Source organism: Anser cygnoides, chromosome 2, assembly GCF_040182565.1.
Source record: "Anser cygnoides isolate HZ-2024a breed goose chromosome 2, Taihu_goose_T2T_genome, whole genome shotgun sequence".
Lineage (NCBI taxonomy): Eukaryota > Metazoa > Chordata > Aves > Anseriformes > Anatidae > Anser > Anser cygnoides.
Genome location: NC_089874.1, coordinates 33,225,805 through 33,251,183, shown reverse-complemented (window position 1 = coordinate 33,251,183; position 25,379 = coordinate 33,225,805). Strand labels below are relative to the sequence as shown.

At 37.2% G+C, this 25,379-nt stretch overlaps 1 protein-coding gene across 1 annotated transcript in view; it reads left to right on the top strand.

Annotated features, from left to right (window-relative positions):
* MACC1 (MET transcriptional regulator MACC1) overlaps positions 1-23,161 on the top strand; it is a 33,042-nt gene extending 9,881 nt beyond the window's left edge. The window contains exons 2-5 of the mRNA XM_013171814.3: positions 7,917-8,031; positions 10,270-12,308; positions 14,768-14,956; positions 21,215-23,161. Coding sequence (XP_013027268.2) covers positions 7,917-8,031; positions 10,270-12,308; positions 14,768-14,956; positions 21,215-21,430 — 2,559 coding nt within the window. The 3' untranslated portion in view covers positions 21,431-23,161. The remainder of the gene's footprint in view (positions 1-7,916; positions 8,032-10,269; positions 12,309-14,767; positions 14,957-21,214) is intronic.
* Positions 23,162-25,379: the final 2,218 nt, after the last annotated feature.

Below are 25,379 nucleotides of genomic sequence, written 5' to 3'. Positions count from 1 at the left end.
TAAGGTTTTTTTTTTGTTTTTTTTTCATCTTGGAAAGAGCATGTATAATTGCTATGTAAAGGGAGAGTCTGCAGTATAACAAGAGGTACTGGGTTTGGTTTTTAGAGAACAGAGTATGTTTTTATGAATTCCCCTCCCTTCTTCCCTTCAAAATTGACATTTCAGCAAACAATGTCAAAAGTAACTGCAAAATATTGGCAGGTGTAACATAATGGACAGCTCAGCCAGTTACTAGCAACACAGGCACAGATGTTTTAAATGAAATGACATCTTACTGCCAGAGAAAGTTTTAGCCAAGCTTTGGGTACTATAATTGCCATAAAAAGCAACAAAGAAAATGTGAGCTTTCTGCAGTATACCTTGGAAAGTGTCACAGTGATTAAGACTCCATCTTAAATGCTCTCTTCAGTCTGTTTCTAAAGTGCCAAGAACTATCAAACAAGTTCTTCAGTCAAAGCAGATCAATATATGAAAAACAGGCTTTTTTTTTTTCTTTAATATATATATAATCACAATCTGTCAAGCATATTATTTGTTCTGTCACGTATTCCTGTCTCTGTTATGTGGTCAGAAGTAAAGCAAAATGTAATTTGTGGTTGTGCTGAAGAATGATTATGCTTATGGTTATTAACTTTTTAAGCTAACCTCTAATGACAGCCAGAAGAGTCCTTGCCAAATGGATTTACGTTCTTCTACTATGTTTAATACAGTTATTTTCTTGACATGGGTAGCTGTTTTAGTCATTTGTTTCCACGTTGAGCTTCTTCCATCATTTCTATTCTCTCTGTATCAATCTCCCCTCATATTTCTTGGGAGAGCCAGAAGTGTATTACTTGATTTCCTCCCCTGCCACATCTGCAGGCACTCACCTCAATTTCCAGAAACCAGAACACCAGAGAAAAGGTACTTCATACATGCCTAGATATCAAGCTGAATTTATTTTGAGGTTCACATCGCTTGTTTTGCCTGTACAACCTTTTGCTGTCCAAAATAAAGTGTCGACATGTACCCAGACAGGTACAGCAGGCAATCCAGTTTCACAGCTGAAAGTTCAAGATTGGGTCCTGGCACAGTGTCAGCAACATTGCTTTGTTGTATCAATTTTAGTTTGGAGTAGGAAAAACACATGCAACCTTTGCAGCCTATCCAGCTGATACAGGTGCTTAACATGATTTGTTAATGTTAATTGTAATTATAATGTTAAGAACTTAAAAGCATTGTGAGTGAGTAAAATGGTGACCCTTCTCTGCAGGTGGATTCCTTGGTACTTTGACTTAATGCCATGAAGAAAGCATAATGTTTGTATGGTTTCTGTTATCACATTGATGGTCCAAATGAGACATGTTTAAATGTTGAAAGTCAAGAGGAATTTTTCCCCTGCCTGTGCTCAGCCCTTAAGTTAAAGAGTAATTACTTCTGTGAAACATGTAACTCAGTGAATGCCTGTTCATAATGGAAAACTAGTTCACAACTTGACCTAGGTTTGATTTTCTGGGAATTGTTATCCTTAACTTGCTTTATGAGTGGCTAGTGGATGTGCTGTTTACTCTATAAAACTGTAAGAGTGTTAAACAGCAAGACGCTACCAAAATTCAGTCTTTGGGGTAGAGAAAGCTTTTTTCTTTTTTTTTTTTTGTCATGACCTTGTGACTCTGAGACTTTTTTTTTAAAGAAATCTCCTTTATTACTCTTGAAGTCAGCCATGATATTGTAAATCATTCACTACTGTTAATGTTATTGCTGCCCCTCTTCCCTCCCTTCCCCAACTGCTTCCTGCCCTCAAAGACCACAGTTTATATCAGTTTGTATCAGTCCCTTTGCAAATTGTCTTTTGTCACTACTAGGCACAGGCAGGAGCCTTTTCCTGCTAAAAGCATAATAAACACTATGCAGGAAAGTTAGGAGTGCTGCTTAAGCAAAGCCAACGTGCAGGTGCCTGAGATTTCATCTTCACTGACAGGTGAGTTGATCAGTTAACTACCTAGTGTAATTTCTGCATGCAGCTTGGATAGGAGGAAAGGTCTTATTTATTAGAAAGAGAAGAAAGTAGGGGAAAAATACTCAATATAATGAGTATTTTGGAGGTATGTTGTACTTACAAACCTTGTCAAAAATTGTCAAGTATCTAGGACTGTTTTCACAGTACCTCCAATACTTCCTTGCTTCCCATGTATGTATGACTCAATGCTTCCACAGTATGTATGTTTGTATATGGTCAGTGAGAATCCATTGTGGTTTTTAAAATTATTATTGGTCTTAAAGGCTCTCAAGAAGTAGTAAGAAAATGAGTTTATAGAACAATTAAGGTAATAAACTTGCGAAGTTGGTTGCTCTGTTCAGCAAAAAGAAGAAACATTACAACTTAACGATACAAAGTTGGAACTTTAAGGGCATCCTTACTTTCCATTTTCAGTTCTTTAAAAAATTACTTAGTGATACAGATGGAAGGCAACATTTTTTTTCCCTAATGTTGAAGAGAAACCTTACTATATTTCAAAGCAGCAGCTACAACCCAAAACACAACATCAAGGTTTATGTGTGTTTTTGAGGATTCTGGAAAGCAGTGTTCCCAAATGTGAGGTTTATAATAAAAAATAAATACCATAGCCCTTATGCTTACTACAAACAATTTTAGAAGCGTAGATGTGTGGGAGGAAAGAAAGGGTACTTCTCTTGTAGAGGGAGTGTAGTCATTTCTGTTTGCATAGTATTCTCCAAACTGGCTGTAAAGCAATGAGTCTTAGGTAACACAGAGCTAAGCAGAGGTTAAAAAAAGCATTGGTGAAGTTGTGGAAATCTAATGAGAGAATGACCCACTTCAGGTCCGATTTTTATGTTGTGCTAAGACTACTAGCCCTACCCTTTAAAAGGTAGCTCAAACAAAGTATTACAAGCATTGATTACACTAGTTACAACTATCTCTGTAGAGAGATGTTTTGGTCTGCAGAAACCTTAAACCCTGAGTTCAGAAAGGAACGTGAGCAGATCTGCAGTACCGACAAAGTGGTAAGTTGCCAGAACTTTGAAAAAGTAGGTATCACATAGTCAACTATTTAACACTGGAATAAATTAGTACGTATATCATATATACACCTCATTATCATTATAGACAAAGTGGCAAGGAAGGGGGTTGCACTAAAGCACTGAGGTTGCTGTTAAGTATCAGTAAGGTAGGTAACACAGGACTTAGAGCTCTTTAGCTGGAACATTAAAAACCACTTCTGTCTCAGTTCAAAAGAGATATGGATGCAATCCTTAACTGTCTCACATGCATCAGGTTAAGAGAGTAAGTCAAAGACTTTATCACTTCAACTGAAAGCTTTGCTTGCTGTCCTGTACTACCATTGACTGCACTACAGTATCACAGTCGAGCCCTGTAATCAGAGATTGGTAAACTCGTATCTAACAACCTGTCCCCAATCTCTGAGCTGTGTAAAGCTCTTCCAGATCATGAATAATAAGGGTCCATTAAAATATGTCCCATTACTGTAACTGATGTTCAGTTAGGAACATGTTAATTTGTTGAGATCAGGCAGTGTTTTAGACTTGATGTGTAGACCCTTTTGAAACCATCTCTTTCCTTTTTTTTTTTTTTTTGTAATTGCTTTCTGTTTATAAATCCTTTTCTTCCCTGCATCTAATGGAAGTTAAATAATTCAGTATACTCAGTATCTGGTCAGGTCAGGAACAATGTATTTAATCTTCTGATGAATAAGCCTTGCTTCCTTTTCAGAAGTAAACTTGTATGTTTAATAACTCAGCCTATATACCTAGCAAGTCATCTTTCCACATGACAGCTGAGTGAGCCTGAGGAATGAAGCACATCTCTATCACCTGCTTGTGTTGCTTCTCTTGTCTCTGCAAATGCCAAAGCTTCCTCCTCTGGATACAAAGGCCATGAATCATTGTGAATAATGACATGGCTGAGTATCAGTGTGTGTGTGCAAGTCCATGGGGTGACACTGCCACAGCAGAGCTCTGCTGTTAATACAGCCTGCTCTTGGAGAGGGGCAAACAGGGCTAAGGTTGAACGATAGGCATATTGCTAGTGTCTTGCTCTGGGATGTTGATCTTTTAAAAACACAAAGGAATGTCTTTGGTTTTGAGGGCAGAGGCAGTGGGGAAGTGTTTGCTTTTAGGCTTTTTTGTTTTCTTCCTTACCACTATTTAAAGCACAGCAGGACATGTTTTCATTGGTGTAGACTCGGGGAGGGGAGGGAGTGCACTCAAATTTTATAAGACCTGGAAGACATTTCTAGAGGCATTGCATGCTGCAATAATGCAGTTTGCAGCAAGTCTGTCTCCTGGCTTTTCTGAAAATTTAACTGTTCTACCTGCAGCTTTCTTCTCCCTCTAATATATTTTTCTTCCTCTGTGACCAAGTTGCAGCTTTTTGCCAGAAGCACTGTGGGTCCTGCTTTCCCTGCTCCTATGGGTCACGCAATGCACTCCGAGCTTTAAAAGCAGATTGCACCTAGCAAGCTATTTCTTGGCCTCATACAGAAAAATGCCACGTCTCTCAGCAGTCACTCAGGTTCACTCACTGGTCACCTTCATAGCTGATCTCTTTCCAGCTTCTTCACTTCTTCGTTTCCTGCTCACTTCACGCTGTGAGCTGACATACTCTCACTCAAATAATTCTCTGTATGATTAAGTACTTGTCAGGTTACATCTTTCTTATTGGGTAGCTACAGCAAATGAAAAGCTTAGCTTCTCTTTCTTCCTGTACATAATTCCCTCTTTTTTCACAGCAAAAGGGTTTCATAACTTTCCTCTTCACTTCTGCTCAGCATGGCTTTCTATACCACATGCATTAATCTCTCCTTTCTTGTGGGTGATCATTCTTCCGTATTTTCCCAGGTAAGTTCCTAATTAATAGGGCTGCCCCATCAAAAGTTTTAGATAGGGTGCTATATTTGTCATAGAATTTAACCATGGAAAAAAGGGGGAATATTAGATTTTTCTTATTTTACAGGTCTTGTACAAAGGCACTGGGGATTTAAGCATTTACAGCACTAAGGCTGGAACACAGAATAGACAGGATCCAGCCTGCAGTCAGATCATTTAACTGTGTTCAGGAGGCACATTTCCTGGTACCCCACAGCATGTGTACAGCTTGTCCTCAGCATTTCCCACATCCCTTGGCATTCTGACAAAACGTGGTCATCTTTTTTGCACAGAAACATCTATGTTGTCCCCTTTCCCTCCTCCTCTTCCTGGCTGGCCTGAAGACGTGCCTAAATCACAGGGGCTCCCTCATCATGCTCAAATACCAAGGAATGCTTTCTTGAGGGGGGTGGTGGTTATTTTTGAAAGTAGTTTTCCTTTTCAGTATCCCCCTCTTCTGTCCTTGTGCCAGGCTAGTGCTAAAGGTTTTAAGGAGTTCCCAGAGGGAACTTTTAGGAAATGGCTTATTCTATTTGCAGAAATTCATAGCTTGTATAAAACTTCTATATGCAATTTTGTTGTCATGTCTCTGTCAATATACTCCCACTGTGTACGAGATTTGTTTTTCTTTTTCATTTTCTCTCCCTCCCCCTTCCCGTAGGGTTTCCTATTTTAGCTTTTCTGCAGCTACTTGCACTGTTGTGTGCTCTTTCCTCATCTTTACTTACTGCCTCCCACGTCTCAGAGCTACTGAAATACTTGTGCTTTTTATTAACTGTTTAAAGAACTGTTCTTAGATTAATATGTCAGTTGATCGATAAATCATCAGTCAGAGATCAGTGCTGGCAACACATACACTGGTACTGTAAGAAGTGAACTTTTTTTTTGTACACTTACTGGGAGTTTAGACTATGGATACTTTACACTGGTGATTAAATAACCCTAGTCCGTGATGTAGAAGTCTGAAAATCTTGCATGCTAATATGTGTTCAGTTCTTCAAATTTTGAGTTGCAGCAGCAATGCAAAACACTTTCTTTGTAGTAATGGATATGAATTGTCAAAAATGCTGCCATTTACTGCAAATGGAAGGAGCAGTGACATTTTTATACAGGTGTGGGATGTCAGATGTTGGGATGAAGGAGGCATCTTCAGTTCCAGTTTGGCATTGGTATGGCATTAGTACCAGAAGCTGCAAACTATTAGTCTTGGATGCTAGCTTTCACTGCCATCTGAAATTAGACCTACTAAGGCCAGAGGCTGAGGTTTCTGGCAACAGGGGAACCTGAAAGTCCTTACTGCCCTGCAACAGCAAAACTGCTGGGTAACTTTCAGCCTTAGCCTGACATCAGCCTTGCATCCTGCCTGAGTACAAATCCACATCTGAACAGATTGCCATTTGCTGAATGTAGCCCTTGTGGTAAGAATAAAAAGTACCAATTTACATCTGTAGTGCAGAAAAAATCATGTCTTCAACCATCACCCCGTGCACAATGGAAACAGTCAGCCAGCTTCCAGTTTCTCATTCAGTAATGCTTTGATATAATGCATGCTTCCTTTTTCCCATAACTCACCTACTAAAATTGTAACTGAAAATTCTTTTTTTCTTACAGTCACAAAAAAATCAAGCCCAATACACACACACACACACACACACACATATATATATTCATTTTAATCACAATTAATCAAGATCTGAGCAGGCTGCAGTTGCTGCTAAAGAAGTGGCAGTTTGCAATATTTCAGACATCTGAACAAAGCTAGCTTTTCTATCCTGTGGATGCACCACAGAATTGTGACTTTGTGACTACCCCCACCCCTTTATAAAAAAAAAAAAAAAAAAGCTTTAAATCCATATGTCTCCATGTGTTTATTGGTAATCATCCTTTACAACCCCAGTATGTATAAGGACAGTCAGAGTTTTCTTGGAAACTCACCAAGTGATCTCGGTTTATAGCACAGATTTAATGAACTCTCCTGTACAAAGAGGTCTAGAAGACTGTATTTCCTCCAGCTTCCGCTGTTGGGATGCAGTAACTTTGGCACATAGGATACCCAACACTCCTTCACAGGCCTGCAATTCCTCTTCCTGGGCAGCTGAAAACAGCAATAAGCAGTAGTACTTGTAAATGTTCATTTCCCTGTCACTTGCCTTAGAGGAATGTCCCTCGTGCCCTGCCTTTGTGAAGGGTTTGCTCTTGACTCTTTTTTTTTTTTTTTTAACCACAGCACCTGGTTTACAGCTCTCGTGTGGCCATATGCAAATGTTGTCAAAATCAAACAGAACTTCTTGTAACCAGAAGAGAAGAGGAGAGACCTGAACATCCTTTATTAGGTTGTTGCTGTGCTGACATGCACCTCTTGGAAGTGTGTTTTAAGTTATGCGTGTACAGACTAACAGGAAAATCTGACCTGATGTTCACTCGGGGAAGAGCATAGGAAGAATAATAAAGCAGAAGGGGTCAGAAATATTTTATATCAATTGACAGAGAAAGGAATGGACCTAGATCTTCCCCTTCTAATTCCCGTTTTTAGATAAGGTTGGCTAGAAACTTTGGATGTTTATTTGACCCGATGATCTGCGTGACCTAATCTAGGTGTTCCTGCTCCAGCAGGGGGATTGGACTAGATGATCTTTCAAGGTCCCTTCCAAACCCTAACATTCTGTGATTTTATTTATATATTAAGTTTTTATTCAAGACATTCAGAATGGAAGTTATTGTATAATCGTCTCAGTTCCAACTGCAAGACATTTAGTTGTGTGACGTATTGGACTTCGCCAGGGCCTGGGATACTGCGTTGTACTATGACTGTTGCATCTGGTATTTTTGCTGTAAATTAAATAGTAAGACTCACTTGGGATTATGATGCTCTTGGGCAGACTCCATAAATTCAGTCTTACACCATAACTTCACTTAGGATTTTTTTTTTTCCATTTATCCCATCATAGGAGCAAAGCTCAACTATTCATCAGTTTCTCCTTTTTCAAGTTACATATTTGCTAATGTTTTAACGTTTAACTGTTTCCTAGGAGGAAAACACTTCCAGTAGTGGAACAGCCTCCCTCCATAACTCAGAGATTCCTCGGAGCAGGTCAGAAGGGACTTTGATTGATGTGGATGACCGGACGCCTTCAGCCACCTACAGTATGCATCCTCTGTTATTTTCTTTACTAAGGCTTTCCACCTGAAGTCTGTACTTCTGCAAAGCTCTTGATAGTGTGAAGAGTTACAGCTACTCTGTAAATCCCTGCACAACAGAGGTTTTTTGTTTGTTTGCTTGTATTATTTTTGTTTTGCACTACCCAGGCCATCATGGATGTCCCTGGAATCAGAGTGCAAGAAGTTGTCAAGAAGTTCTCTAGGAGAAACTTGACAGCATAAGACAAGTCCCCTGTTATAATAAATGTGGGTCAGGCAGGTTGAGAGGAATTGCTGGAACCATTAACTTTACATGGATAAATTCTATTTAGAATTCTATATGTTGGTTAACCAAGCTCCTTTCATTTAAGGTTTCTTTAAAATACCAGAAATCTGGAAGGATAATTTCGGAGCTAGTCCAGATTAAAAACTTGAGTTTTAGCCTGTAGAAAATTGTGTTGAATGTCAGCTATTAACCTGAGTTAAAACAAAATTGCCTTAATCTCATTGATATGTTAGCCAAAAAGGTAAGAGACAAGATAGAACTTCTCTTAGCTTTCTTCCAGTAGGAGATGTGAGTAACAGTGAGTCTGGCACTTGCTGTGCAATTTGGGGAGTAGGAATTTTTTCTTCGCTAACCTACAGCACCTCAGTAACCCGTGCTGTTATCTTGGCATGAGAAAAGACTCCAGCTTTATAATTTGGGCTCTGCCAGAGTTTTCAGCTCAGACTTTTTCTGTGGATACATACCCTTTAGGAAGGGGAAGGCTGGAGTGTTTTTATTTTTTTTTCATTTTCATTTTTTAATACATATATATTTATAGAATGTTACTTTGGGGAATATTTACTTTATTTTCTAATAACCGATTCTACTGTAATAGCAACACAACACAGGGAAAGCTTTTGGACATTGGGCAGAAATGAAAAGCCTTTTCAGCTGGCCCTTGAGCAGTCTGGTGTTCCTGGACAAGCCCAGGTCAGGAGCTGTCCCCAGGCTCACTCACCCCGCCAACAGCGTTCCAGATAAATTCCATTTTGGTTCTTCTCACTCAGGATTTTTCTGGAACTGTAGAAAAAAAAAAAATCACTGTTTGGGCTTTTTGTCACAGTTCATGAAAAATTGGAAACAAAAAGTACAAATGCTTCAGCATTTTTTTTTTGGTTGAGTGCACTGTCATTCCTACATTTGAGCAGTAATTAATAATTTTGGAGAAGGTGGAAGCTATTATGGGTAGTGTAATAGTGAAGGATGTAGGTATGCTGAATGAATAGCAGTACTGTCTTTCCCCTCTCACATTAAAATTATTTGTAAGGATGTAGGAAGAAGGGATGGTATAGAAAAATAGTGGCAAACTATTAGTGACAAAAAACTTTTGCATAAAAAGTTTCAGTCACTGTTTGTTGCAGGAAGAATGAGTCTTAACCTATAAACCAGCTTTTGGGAACTGTTATTAATATAGACTTGAGGCAACTTATATTCACAACAAATAGACATTGTTGTTAGTAATGAGTATTTTTATTAGAAGCCATATTTAAATATTACTTGTATCCTTATTTGCCTTTTTAAGTGCAATCTCAAAAACTAATAGCCACAAAAACATTTCTCTCAATTTCGAATTGTGCAATTCATAAATTATACCAATGAATTTTTAAAAGGAGAGAGAGTGTAACAAATTCCACTAAGACTGAGATGAATTGTAAGAGTGCTGTTATCAATTAAATGCATGTGCACTACCATGAAAGGGAATCCTGAATAATGCATTTATCTGTATTGTCTATGGTGTTCAAAAAATGAAACAGTAGTTGTTTAATCTTTTTATAGAGAAAAAAAAGGAAAGAAGGAAAGAAATGCATGAAATTTTGTAATAGGCCAAAGATTACTGAAATGTAAGGGTTTAAAGCTTATGGTACCTTAGTATACTTGATGCCAATTAATAGTTCTAGGAGTTGGTAATGATCAGCACCTTGCAGATGATGCTTTACATCCTTCAGCACTAATTCATTTGCACACTTTTTTTTTTTTATTAACAAAATTCTTAATGTTGCTTAGAAATCAATATTGATGCTCTTTAAAGACCTGAAGAAATATATAAATGTGTTCCTTAACAACTTGATTCGTATGCATTTTAGGGGGATAAATTTAGTCACCTGTCATCAATTTAATAGAGTATTGGTTAGAAATGAATGAAATGTGTCAAGTTTCTGTGATTTAGGAAATACTTCTGTTTTTTTTCTTTTAAACAGATGTCAATGAAAGTAAATTGGATTTGGATATTGACTGGTCTGACTTATTCGAACATGCCCATGTTGTTTCCAAGACCAATCCTTTTTGGAACGAATTGTCAGCCTCCAACCCTTTTGTACATGACATAGCTGCTTCCAATAGAAATGCAAATAATAAATACCTTTCTGTCTTGAAAGAAAAACCCTATTTGTTCTCTAAAGTTTCTAGCAATAGGGATTCTTTGGCTTCCTCAGGTGATGAGCTAGATATTGATTGTCTTCTAAGAAAGACCCCAGCAAGAAGATCTGGACGATCCAAGAGTGTCTCTGACTTCTTGGATATTATTGATAACCGAAGATTTAATCCTTGCAAGACAATACCTCAAAAAACTATAACTTCAGACATTACGTATCTTCAAAATGACCGCGAAGCCTACAAGATGGCTTGGTTGAATCACCGACAGCTGACTCGGTCTTGCCTAGATTTAGAAGCCATGAGCCATAGTCCTGGATGGGCACAGACGCAAGCTACTGACATTCATATAGTTTGTAAACTGAACCATGAAGGGGGTTCAGTTCAGCTACCTGACTCTGATATCAATGTTCACATCCCCGTGGGTCATGTATTACCTGGAGAATTCCAAGAAGTTGGTTTAAGAGCTATTCTTAATCCTCCCTCGTCATTTAACAATGAGCTGTCTAGCACTGTAAGTCCTCTGATAGAACTCACGCTGAGCAACCTCAACACGAAGGAAGCTATTTTCCTAGAGGTGAAAGTTGCAGCTCAAGTGAAGAATGATCCTCTCAGCCAGGTTATGAGTGATATTGTGTGTTTTTTTAGTTTCAGTAAAGAAGGACCTTTTAAGAAACTGGAGAATTGCTACACTTATCAAGATACCATACAAGTGAAACTAACAGACCTAAGTCATGTGATGTACGCAGTGATTGCAGTCCAGGCAAACAAACTGCAGCCTCCAGCCACTAATGTCTGGGATTATGTTCATAGAACTGTCTCAGTTGGAATTTATGGTCCCAAATATATTCATCCATCTTTTACAACAGTTTTTGCAGTGTTTGGTCATAACTACATTCCAGGAAAACTTACAATTTGTGATATAAAAAAGGGGGGGAAAAATATGCCTCCTGTTGTGTTTCAGCTGTGGGGAAAACATACATTTCTGCTGGAAAAGCCCCAGGATCTAAACATTTCTTTGGTATCCTGTGATCCAGATTTTGAAGTAAAGATGGAAGACCAAAGCAAAAATATCAAAGAGGAGGAACTGAAAACTGGTGAAATGGTCCGACACCAATTCCTGTTTTCCATGCTAGGATGCAGGGAGATGCATTTCTTTGTTTTTCTTGTTCAGATTAAAGTCTTAAGAAGTAGCCAAGTAATGCAGTTCCATGTTACAACCCCTGATCCAGCTCCAAAATTATGTGGAATTATCAGTAGGCCAAAACGCTTACAAAAACGCAAAGAAATCAAGTCTGCACCTTTATTTTTAATACCAACAGTTAAATACCCAAAGTTTCAAGACAAAATCTTAAATGTTAATACTTATGGAGTAGCTTTGAAAACTGTGTTACGTCAAAATAAGATTGACTATTTGTTAGAATATTTTAAAGGGGATACAATAGCACTTCTTGGTGAAGATAAAGTAAAAGCCATCGGACAAACTAAAATAAAGGAGTGGTATGTAGGAGTTCTCAGAAAAAAGATTGGTCTGGTACATTGCAAAAACATAAAAGTGATTTCTAAAGAGCAAGCTATGGACACTACTGACAGCGAGCTAACAACCAGGAATCTTGTTGAACAAATCGTATTGCCATTTAAAAAACTGACTTATATCTACTCAGTAGTTTTATCTACGGTGTCAGAGAGTGTTTATGACTGGAGAGCTTTGTCTGACATGCTAGGATATTCACATATGTCTTTGGATGACTTTAATGAGGCACATGGTGATAAAGAATCAGACAGAGTTGCACATGTTGTGAAGAGGCTAAAGGAAGACTGCCATGCTAACAAAAAAAAGAGACTATTCCTTTATGAGCTCATTATTGTAAGTATTGCATGAACTAACTTGGTTATTGGGAATATACTGCCAACAGGCTACTCTATAGTAATGTATGAACAACAAAATGCTGTTCTGCACCTCTATAGGATTCTTTACAAACCCTATTACTGAAACTTGCAGATACCTATAGGTGGAAAGTACATCTAGATTCTCATGAAAAAAAGTGCTACGATCAATTCATTCTAAATAGTGTTCTGTAAGAGTTCCAGGAGCCTTGTTCATGTGTGATTACTTATTTAAAAAAAAAAAAAAAAGTCCAGGATTGAAATAGTTCTCTTTTGTCATGGAAGTCATGATCATGGTAAACGGTTTCCCTGAGTAATTCACAATCCCAATTGGAAGCAATTAGCAACCATGTAGTTTGGGAGCTCTATTATTAGTATATCTGCTGTAATATGCATCTCTAAGATTGCGTTATGTTTTTAAAGCAAGGAAATCATGACCCACCTGTTGAAGACAACATTTTCATTCTATACATGACAACTTCATAGTTAATGTAGTAGCTACCTAAGGACAGTAATAAAAGTATTTTAATACATATTTTCATGGGCCTCACTTGCAAGCCACTGAACAACTTCTACCTGATGCAGTACTGTTACATGTGAATTATGTGATTTACTCCTAAATGCTTCCAGGTTATTGGTTGCATTTTAAAGCATATTATTTTGCCTGCAAATAATTAAAATATTTAATAATAAAATAAATATTAATTTAAATCCTGTAAATTTACTCATAGAGCTGCGTGCACACTAATTTGGAATTCAGGATTACTCAATACTGTCCTTGGCTCTGCCTGAAAGTGTTCTAGTATATTTAGGGACAAAAGAAAATTAAGTTTTTCATTCAAAGATGAAGTGTGTGTAAACAAAAAATGTGTGTTTAAAAATTCATGTTTTAAAAATACGTGAATTCAGCCTTTCATCTGAAACCTTTTGACTGTCCCTTTGAATTGCAAACCTCAACAGGGTGTGCTTCTCATAACTAGTTTGTTCTCTTTGAAGTACTGACAGCAATTTCAGCAAAAGGATTCAGAAAATTTTGGCAGCAGTGGTGATTTACACAATTCCTAAGCCTGCACTAAATGAAATAAAACTGAACAAGTACAAAGTACAGTTTAGCTTGCTGTCTCTGTACAAAAAATGGTGCGAGAAGTTAAAAATGAAAGTGATCCAAACTTTTGATTGAATATGATGATATGAAGGGGTCACACCAGAACAGGCAAAAAGTAGGGTGCAATTAAATTAACATGATTTTTTTTTTTTTTGAGATGTATATGATTATGAGCTATGAAATGCAAAAACAGTTCCCTGTTTTTCTAAAGCTAGACTTAAAGACTTATCTTTTATCTTACTTGTTGGTAGAATTTACTGAATAGTTATTTTAATTAGTTTCCTGTTTTCATGTCTAATAAGGTTCTTGGTTCTCATCAGATCAAAGACAAACTGAACAGCTTGGTGTACGCTTTGCTGAAGTGTAAAGGGATTTGGTATTGTACACTATAGTCTGCTTCTTGTTAGCAACTTCAGTATTTTATTCTAGACAGGCAGTAGCATGAGAGAGTTTGGGATCCATATTCAGTATTTTCTAATTAGTTAAGTTATATTAGACATCTTTCATACCAAAAATTCTACTGTTTACAATGAGGATTTTTATTTTTTTTTGACTAAATTTTACAAATATCTATTTTATAGATAAATGCTTGATATTTTATTGAAAATCTGGAAACTAAGGAGCTTTTCTGGGTTTGGTTCTTGATCTTGTACTGAAAAGTCAGTATTTACAGTGGAACATTCTGCTTTTAATTTAAGGAGGAAAAAAAAACTATTTACGTATTTTTTTATTAGCTCTTGTGTAAGCAAATAAGAAAGGACAACACAACATATCTTCATTTCAGGGCTTCACTGCTGGAAACACTTTAATTTGTTTGTTCTTGGAAGATCATTTAGCATACAGGAATGAAGACTTTAATGCTTGCATTTCTGTGAAATGGTCAGCAAATTATTAGTTCTGTGGGGGAGTAAATCAAAGGGTACTGGCCATTGTAATCAATGATTTTCTGGAAAAGTAAACCAAGGACCACACTTTAGTATAAGAGTGCTCTAATTTCATTTTTAAGTTCCATGTCATTCTTTAAGAAGCTCAGTTTGATGTCCCAGATATTTTTGCTGAAGAAAAATATTTTTCCTTTAGGATCCTTGAGCTTGGCAGCACCCATGTGACACTGGAATGCTGAAGCACATGAATGCCAGACTAATTTTTTTCTTAAGTTTATGGGCAGTTTTCCTATGAAATTATTGACAATACCTTTTGGGGAAAGTAAAACCTGAGGAGGGGAAGCTGTTCTGTCTGCTTAAAATTGCAGAGTAGTGCTGCGAAAACAAATTATAATGATGTTTGTAGGAAATTCCTTGGTGAAGGAACACTAATGAAAATGATTGTTGCAGGCACTTTTGAAAATAGATTGCCAGGGATTAGTGGCACGTCTTACCCAGGACACCATCATTTTGACTTCGGCTGTGAAGCTTGGCAAATACTGGCGGGAGCTCGCAGAGAAGCTAGCCCGACTCACAAAGCAGCAAATAGAGGCTTATGAGGTACCCCACCAAGGAAAAAGCGGAGCAGTAGCTCTGGAGGTAAGGCTCTGGTGTAAAGCAGTGTACATGCTTGCTCCTCAAATGCAGTCAATGACCTTTCTTCTTCCTTGCTATGTGCAGAAGAAACGCTTTTCCATTTTGTGTTTGTGTCAGATTTGTCACCTTTTAACTCAGGCAAGACAAACTCTGACACCAATTCCACCTCTGTCCTATTATATGAACCTGACAAACCCTGTTTTAATTGCTTAATTTGCCATTCAGTTCATGCTATTTACCCTCCTTTGTAAAGCACTCTGGTTAAACAGAAGTGTGACTTCTAAATAAAAATCAAGTTGTCCTCTCAGATGTATTTTAGTGTGTACACATTTAAAAAGAAATTCAGGTACCTAAATATATCTCTAGTGCTATTTGAAGGTGCTCAAAGGTACCCATGGCATCCATGCAATGTGACAGAGATGTCACAAGACTTAGGCTGGGCTCACACTCATGCTTCTCAGTTGAGGGCCAGCCTGTGCTCCTGACACACCTTTGCCTGGGCATCCAAGTTGCTTCCTGTATTTCTCTACTTTAACACCAAAGCAATGGGATCCACTGTTGGAACTGATCCAGAACTGTGGGATCCACAGAGTTGTGTGCCAATGACTACTAGGTCTCAGACTAGGTTTTATCCTGAGCATCCTCTTTTTGAGTGTTACTGAATGACACTCATAAATGGACCTTTCTGTTTAGCTTTTGCATTCAGGATAGACTCTCCCTTTGCCTCTACTATCTATTCCCTTATTATTGCAAATAATACACAATATCGAGCCTAAATTCCTTTTCTCTCAAATCTCAGTACCTAATGAACTGCTTCAATTTCCCATTCATACCTGCACAACAACTTGAAATTAAATTTTTATTTCCCTTTTCTTTCCCTGTAGCTGATTCTCCCTTTTCTCTGACAGGGAATTTTACTTTCTGCAGTATGAGTCGACTGAGTCTTTCATCTCAATTCTGTCTGCCTTGTGATTGCTATCAAGAGATTTCTGCTCTGATCATGAACCTCGTGCTCCCTTTAAATGCCTCTCCCCCCCCCCCCCAGTCCAATGTTTGACCAAAACTCCAGGCATTCCTATATAAAGTTCTGCATTTCCTACAAAATTCTATCATTGCTGTTTGCAAACACTTCCTACTTGTATGATCTTACTTTTCTCTTTGAGCTATTTCATATGCTGTTGTTGTTTTTGCTTGTTTGCTTGCTTGCTTGTTTGTTTCTCCAGTTATTTTGGGTACATTACTTGTGCATGGATGCACCTTCCTCCTTTTTTTTTTTTATATAAAACTCTCAGCTCCACCAAACCCTAGTCTGCTACTCTTTTTTTTTTTTCTTCAGTGAAAACAAACAAATAAACAAAAAACACCCCATTATTAGCTCTTTTTGTACTAGCTTATTCTAAAATACTAAAATCCATCCAACTGTGAATGCTTGTCACTTCCATTGTGCTTTTTAATTTCTGTATTGCCTCAACTAACTTCCTGTTTTTATTTGTGGTTTGTTTGTGTGTTTTGTTCTGTTTTGTTTTACTTGCTAAGCTTCCTATGTTAGAAAAAATCCCAGCTTTCTGAAACAGGAATCATAGACCTAATTATACCCGAGCAATATACAACTCCACTTGTCTCCATGGTGTTTGGAAATTCTTTCTCCTTACCTGACAGCAGAACTCTAACTTTTTTTCAGCACCATAATCAAATAAAAATATATAAATTATATATTTACTTTGCTTTATATACCATATTTACTCTAAATATATAAATATATATAACTACACGCATCCTCATATTATATATAATATTTAATATATTTGCTTTGCTTTAAATAGGTATCTATTTCCATTAAGTCAGTTTTGTACTGGATGTTTATTTTGCAGAAATGCAAAACTTATTAATGAATAAAATACAGTTTATTTGGGGTCTGAACTATAAAAAATGAAAAGTAACACCAGCAAGCACAGAAAATAATGTTCCTTATGAATTCAGTGTAGCAACATGCACTGTCTAAGACCCTCTGACCTCTGAGTTAGGAAAATGTAATCCACCACCATTTTTTTTTTTCGGAACAAAAATTGCTGATCAAAGAAAACTGTTTACATGAATGGTGCTGTCTGCCATTCCTTCAACTTTCTTCCTTCATATCAAGTTAGTGATTTGCCTGAATCGCAAATGTTAATGGAAAAGTAGTATGTAGAACATAGAGTGTCCCAAATTTGATATAAAATAATTAAATTATTTTCCTAAATGGAATTTGGAATCTACACAGATCTTCTAATTTTATTGATTGTGTTATTGCTCACAAGCAACATCTAAGCTAAGTTTTCATGGAAGCTCTGATAACAGTTACTTCCAGAATTCAGTTTCAAAGTTGCATACACAGAAAATGTTAAGGTTATGTTTGTATCAGTTGTTAATAAGAATACTCTCCAAGATTTCAGATGAGCCATATCAGTGTCTTGTTTATATGACAATGTGTATTTAGGCACCAGAGAGAATGAATTTTTAGGACATCTAAATATTACATAGAAATTATATTTTTTGTAACACATTTGGTGCCAAAAGACCCTCCATTGTATCATGATCTTATCCTTTCATTGCCAATAGTGACATTTTGTGAAGCACTCAATGAGTCTAATGATGTACATCTATATAAACAAAAAGTTTAATGTTGAACATTTACTGTGAAACAGCAGCTGAATTACTTGCCTCAGAGAAATGTTTCTCTACCTATGCAGAGGAATTTCCTTTCTTTGTGCCCCAAATAACCAGAATCTTCTGCTTCATACACCCTATTTTATTTTTTTTTGTTGTTTTGAGGAGATTTTTACATTATTTATATGATAAATGACCTATAAGCTTCTCCACCGTTCTGTGGTGGCATCTGATGCCAAGAGATAAAACAGTCAAGCTCATTATACAAAAGGCAGTAATAGAGCCAGTTTTATTTTGAAGAGAACATTTGAAAAGCAATTGCTTTATTTTATTTCATTCCTCAAGACCTAGGATGGGATCATGGGGAATTTATTGACTTCCTGTGAGCCTTGTAACAGTGTCTGCCTGCACAGGTGTGAGTTTAAAGCACACCAGGTTTCTAGCACTGGTATCTCACATGGAGAATCAGCATCCTCACTGTCCTGCGAATCTAAGCTTCAATTTCAGTGCTTTCTACTGACCTTTGAAATTCTCAGTGATCTAATGCATTGAACCTCTGTACACAGAAAACAATCCTCTTATAGAATTTTGTGTATATTGTTCAGCAGGAGTGCCTATGTGGGAAGCAAAATTAACGTAGCTAATGCAGTGTAAATTCATACCTGTGTGGGCAAGCCCCGAGTGTTGTTAGAAGGCTAACATTAGTCTGACTACTTATTTCAGACTGATTGGCGATCACTGCATTTACTTAGCAGCTATAAAAGAACCCCGATTAAAATCATCTTATCCTAGCCTCGAGTTTTCTAATGGAAATATTTCTTCTTGACAGTAGTTGGTGTGCAAGTGGGAAACTAAGTAAAGATGAAAGAGTAATAAGTTTTGACTAATGATTGACTATTGTCTGAAAACATGAACCAATTCTTTACTCATCAAGGACTATTCTACCATCAAAAGGATTGATTGGTCAAAAAATGTTTTTATTGAATATTTTACTTAGTGAGAGTAATCTTTTCTCAGATGATCACAGAGGCAACTTGAGGTGCATACAATCGGTGCCTAGCTTTTGAAGTGCTTTTCATCAGTAAATTCCAAATCACTTTACAGAGGATGTAGGTATCATTATTACCTACTCAGCAGAGGTAGGGGGAGAAGAGGGAAAGTGCAGGCATGCAGCTGAGGCATGACTTGCCCAGCATGCTGCAGTGATTTAATAGTTTGCCTAAAAATCTCCTTTGATAAAATTCAGGGATGTCAAACATGATACACTTCAGCCGTTGCATTAGAGTATGCAGATGTCGAGAAGGACCTACCTCAGAAGCCAGGTCTGCAGTATTAGTTAGGTATGATGAGAATGTAGATTACTGCTGCCTTAATTGGTCATCATCACTGATGACCAGTTCATAAAGTTTTTAGTTCTCTATTTTTTTCTGTTGTCCTAGGGAGGAAAAAAAAAGTGCTAGAGTTGAAGAAAACAAGGCTATTATTTTAAACATTTCAGCTGCTTCTCTGATTGTGCAGTCTGACCTTCAGTGTAAGTCAAAGAATAGCATCTTTTAATATTCCCTGTCTTTTCACGTACTAGTGGAAATCATCAAACAGAAGGCTATATCCTAATCCTTCAAATAGCCTGGTCCAACAGGAATATAAGGAAAGGAAGCAGGAGGCAGAGAAAAGCACAGCCAGCAGTAATGTATCAGAAAATCCTAGCTTCTCATGTTGGCTACTTTGTTTATCAAGCTAGAAATAGGCATAAAGAAACTTTCTGATCTCAGCATAAATGCAAACATGGTGAGGTGTTTTATTTCACTAAAGTTGTAATATCAAGTATTTACAGTAGTACATTACAAACTTTTTTCTTCTTTTTCTTCTCAAAGTAACATTTGATGAAAGAATTCATCTTTTTCCATTTCTTCCCACAAGACACCAAGTGACTTTTCTTCCATCCTTTTATAACCTTATAGTTATGATTTAAGACTGACTCGCGTAAAGTCTGCAGTAAGCACCATTCATTTTGGATAAATGGTGATATCCTTCTCCCCTCTAGAGCTAGAATGGCAGATTTCATTCAAAGCATGGGCACTTTCGTATGGCTTAAATTAAAGGCAGAAACCAGACTAATCAGACTGAGATATGCTACAGAGGAGATGCGTTGTATGAGTTTTTCCATTTGAGGATGAGGAAGAAAGGCAGCAGAAGATAAAGGAGATGTTGACAAAAACTACAGTAGAATGAATCTTGGGATAAATTCTTAGCCCAAATGTGGAGAAAAGCTCAGCATCATGGGCAAAGAAGTTTCCTCCAGCTACTTAAATCTTCTAGAGATTAAATAAATAGAGCTCAAATCAAGTGGAGCTTTATGTTGTGTTTCACTTCTAAATTCACAGAATCGTATTGAAAAAATAACCATTTTTCTTCTGAACTATCAAAACTGCTTTTTCATTAAAAAAGAGATGATGTTAAATCTTTTAGAATTAAGAGACTTTCTGATCACATCTGTGTGTATACATACATGTGTGCATATCCGTTCATGTGCTTTTATCACAATACATGAGTGTATTTCTTTTAAAACAGCATATGGTAGTACCATTTAGGAAAGTGAAAGATTTCTTTGCCTTTATGCATCATCCATGCAATTGTTAACTCAATTGCTGTTTGCAAAACCTCTATTGCCAATGAGGAGAAGGGAACTAGTCACCCAAGTTAAATTTGCAAAAGCAGCAGCTGGGAAAACAATCCTTCTGTTTGTAAACAGAGCAAACTTACTCTCAACATCAGCACTTTGAAGGATGCAAGTCCAGCTTGGTATCTGAATCATACTGTCATATCTTCATTAATGTCACTCGGCAAATGACAAATTGCATTTGGGAAGGATATGCTCCATATTTGTTTGGCATAAAATAATTAAACGTATTGTAATTTGCAAAAAGGAACAGTGGTAACCTGTTTTTTATTTCCTTCATTGGTTCCAGGACACTTTAAATTGCGTGTAATTTTAGGAAGTTAATTATAAAAACTTCTTGCTCCCCTGTTCCTGGAATGTTTTTGTTTGTTTCTGTTTTGTTTTGTTTTAATAGGTGTATCTTCCTGCTGATGTTACCAGAAAACGTTTTTGTAAAGATAGGAAGTATGTTTGAAAGGTCCTGGTTAAGTAATACAGTAGGGGGACAGTGAGATCTTAATGAAACAAAGTGGGTCTTTAACTACCAAAAGCACAGTGAAACTCTAAATAGGAAAACTGCTGCTGGGTGTATGAATTGCAAAAATGATCAAGTATTTTCCTTCTACCCATGTGCTTTGAGTTTTACTTTCAGACACAGATATATTCTGACTTGGTGATAATCACCTGAATGAAGAATTTTTCTTTCCCTTATTTATCTCTCTGAGAATTCAAGACTTTCATAAAAATGAAATACATAAGGTTACTGGAGTGTTTTTGTTTTTGTTTTAGTTTGTTTTTAAAAGAATATGCCCTACATGATAAAGCATTTCAGTGTGGCTAGGGACCAAATACTTATTTTGTTTTTTCTTTTCTCTTACTTTTCCACTGTTGGAGAGATTTAGCTAAATAATTTGATTTCTGTAGCTAAGCCTTATCATTTCTTCCCTTATTTGCAGATGATGTGGAAACCTGCGTATGACTTTCTCTACACATGGGCTGCACATTATGGAGACAGTTACAGGGATGTCTTACAAGACCTGCAGTCAGCCCTGGATAAAATGAAAAACCCGGTAACAAAACAGTGGCGAGAGTTAACTGGAACATTGATTCTTGTGAACTGCATGGAAGTTTTAAGGGCAAGTGCTTTCTCCAAAATCGAGGAAGAAGAATAGACTACCAAATATGGTTTTGGAAATTTTCCTGGAAACTGTACGGTTATTTATGCTTCATCGATGGTTCCAGAACAGGGCTAAATGAAGTCTGTTTTACCTGAGTTGATGTTGAGTATAGGCCCATACTTCTCAACTACAGCTACCTGAGATTACCAGAGCTTGCTAAAAACTATCAAGGAAAAAAGAAAAGAGTGGGGGAATAAACTGGTGAAGTCAACAAAAATGGTTGGAATTCTATAGGCCACTAGGAACTGTTTCTGATTGCACTGATTTCTAAGTGGAGATCAGTTCTAGAAACAGAGCCATGCACAAATGAATGTAGCCCATAGGGCCTAGGTTTACATTATTTTCAGGGACATTAAAATTTAAATATTTAGTACATTTTAATTGATGTCCAAAACCCTCATCTATAAGACCAATGGCTTCAGGGTAGCTTTGAAAGAATTTTAGGATTCTTTGTCCTCAACTGGGGCAAAATCTATCTTGTCCCAAAACAGGAATTCAAGTTATTTAATATGAAATACTGGCTTGGTACATACAGACAAGACAGGCTGTAGACAGCTAATACTCTCTTCTGTTTTATCATTCTTTTCTACTTTACAGTGTGAGCAATTGCTATTATTTTCTCAAAAAAAAAAAAAGTTAACAGTGGGGTGCCATTAGATTTTTTTTTTTAATGCAGCAATTAATTCTCATTAGTCATATGCTCTAAAAAGAACCCTGCTTAGATACAAACAGTAAAAATCTTGCAATTACTAAGTTTTTTATCGAAGTAGAAAATACAGGTTGAATAATGACTACAGGCTAACCAGACTTATTTTAATAATTTTTTAACATAAGCTTTTAAATAAATGTTTAGTTAAGTGGTAGCTCCAAAAAAGTTAAATCTCTTTTGACTATCTTTGATCAACATATATTCAGAAACATCAGCACATACTCATGACAAGTAGTTGAAAAGAAAAATGGTGTTCTGTCGTCACTTACAGTTGACAAGACAAAGCCAAATTCGTTCTGGAGTACCACAAAATAGTAGCATTACAGCCCAGAACCTGTGCTTCTGCTCTTTTCTTAGATGGCGTCTACTAAGAAGGAAGTTTTAGTAACTCTAAAAACAAATAGCACATGTAAAAATTTTTCTTCCCCTCCTCTTTCCTCCAACCTGCTTTCCTTTCTACTTTCATTAAGCTTTCCCAAAATATGCATGGCTCAGGAGGAGCCATGAGCAAAAGAGCACTTTCCCCAGTAATGGAAGAGCTCACTCACCAAGAGACTCTTAAGCATCAGGGCATGACTGAATTAGCATGCATGGAAGTCATTTGGCTTCAGTGGACTTGCTCCTGATTTGCAGCAGCGTGAGGGATTCAGCCCACAGAACAGTAATTGTCTTTGCTGATCAATGAAACCTGGAGAACAAGGATGGAGATTATCAGAGATTTTTGTTGTTTCAGGTGCTAGCACCTATTTTATACTGTGTCCTTTGCAGTTTTAAAAAGTGCTGCAAAGTAAATATAAAACAACATTCTCTTGTTATCTTGTGCTCCTGTGCAGACACCAGCTGTTCTTTCCTGCTTGCTGTAATGAAGCCCCCCAAAGGGGAGAAAGTATCTGTTGGCTTCCTCTGTCATGCTGCTGAGTAAGGAAAGGGTGCATACTGGCTCCTTTTAAAGTAGGCTTCTTTAAAGGTAAAATGCTAAATTGAAATATTAAAACTATAAATTAAAAAAAAAAAAATTAAAATAAATTCTTTAAAATAACATTTACAACCCAGGGACATTTTTTGTAGATTTCCCAGATTTAATCTCAAGGCCTGCTTCTTTCATTGCTGTGAAACAACAGCAAAATTGTTTTTGCCTAGAACAAGAGTTGAATTTGGCCTGGTAGATTTAGCAAATATTGACTTAGTGAGTCAGTGTTCTCCTTAGCTTGCAGCATTATGCAACTGGTCTTGCAAGTATATTTCTTTAAAAGGGAATTTATATCTGTCCATAGTTGTGCTGTACTCCAGGGTCTGTACTGTAGGATTTTGTTGCTAATTGCTCTCCCCATTTCTGCTTTAAGTTTCTGCTCATATGAATGAAATGTGCACTCGTGCAATATTCTGTTTACTTTAGCAGCCCACACTGGATACATTAAAAAAAAAAAGGTATTAAAACCCCATATTTTATTTAGTGCTCTAGTATTCAAAACCACAAAATGCCAGCTGAGAGTGGAAGCAGCTGCACTCAGCAGCAGCACACAGTGAGGAGCACATGGCTTTGGTAAACACACTCTGTTCTTGACCTTTTCTCCTTTCCTCCCACCCTGTCAAGAGAGAACAGCTTTCCCATGAGCCTGCACACATACCTTCTTGGGTTTCTGCGAAGCAGGGTGAGATTAACAACTCTTTGAGAGGAGACAACGAAAAATACCCTGGTCTCCACCTTAAATGACCCTCTGCTTCCAGTTTCCATTCAATTTTCCTTTATATGTGTAGGCTTACAAGACCCTTACACTATCCTTCTAACATCTGTATAAGTGCTTTTCTTAAACAAACAAGTGAAAAATGTGTGAGCACCCAACAATTTTATGATTTCACCTAACCATGAAAACTGGAAAAATGATTCCTGCAGCTCTGTCTGCCCTTGGATGGGGCAGACACGCTCCATGGTGGGTAGCTGTGAGGGAAATCTAGCTGCCATTTGCACTAGAAACAATGTTTTTTCCAGTGAAACTGGAAGACACTCCTGTTATTGTAGTGCAGAGGCAACTCAGCTCTGTGCCATTCAATGGCACGGTGAGGTGGCATGTGTCTAAATTAACAGCTGTCAAGAAGGCAGAGAAAAAGCAAATTATTTCCCCAAAGAAGTTCTAGTCCTCCAGCTGGATTTATAGAAGGACTCAGTTCCTTAGGTTTCACTTGCTTTTCTTTTGGAAAGCAGAGGCTTAGGGAGGGCAAAGAAAGTTTCTTTTAAAATACAATCAAAGAGCTACTCCCCAAGACTTTCTCTGGGTTGAGGGATGGGTAGTGGCATTCTTCATTGACTTCTCCAGGGAAGAAAAAGGGCCACCCTTTTCCTGAAGAGGGCAGAGAAATGGGAAGGGGTAGGCAAATGTCATTTTTAAGTCACTTTTTGTGAAAATGACTGATTTTTCACAAATTCTTCCTGTTAACCTAAGCTGTGTGAAAAGCAAACACTGAGCTGCTCCAAAGCAGCAACAGTGTTTTTTTTTTTTTTTTTTTTTTTTTTTGTGTTGAGCTGGCTCTAAAGCTTTATTCCTAAAGTACTTCTGGATTTGGTAAGTGATCAAGCCAACAATGGCAGATCAATCTAAACAATAAAGGCTATTCTTAAGAAGTACAAATGGCAATGCCATGTTCCCAGCTAAACCCAGTGAACCTATTTTTTCATCATCATCTTCAGCTACAGACAGCTGAAACAAATAGGAATAGAAGGCTGTGCTGTTTTATTCTGTTTGGGTTGTAGCTATGAAAATTGTCTATGAAAAGATAATGCTATGGAGAATAAGGGGGTTGGATTTATTTATTTATTTTTTCCCCTACGAAGAGCATATAGCAAGAGGTATTCTGCACAGTAACAGGAGAGAGTATCTCATCTGTTAAAGTTGTCAGAGAAGTCCTAGACCAATTGTAGATCTGTAAAGAAAATGTTAGCCTAGAGTGGTTGGTGACTCTTGTTCCTGATGGTTCTCCTGCTGTCAGTAAATGTCTAAAGACAGTATGGATTGGGATGTAGTCCTTAAAATAACCTGGTGATTTTTCTTAGTACAGAAAGTGCTTTTTTATATGTGTTGCAAATGTATATATGTTATCTATTTTTTTTTAATAACAGTATATGTTTTTAAAAAAATAAACAAGGGAAAATGATATTGTCCACTGAAATCTTGCATGGATTTTATTTTGCATTTGTAAGACAAAGAAAGAGGAAGATTTCCACAGAGTGAAAGATCA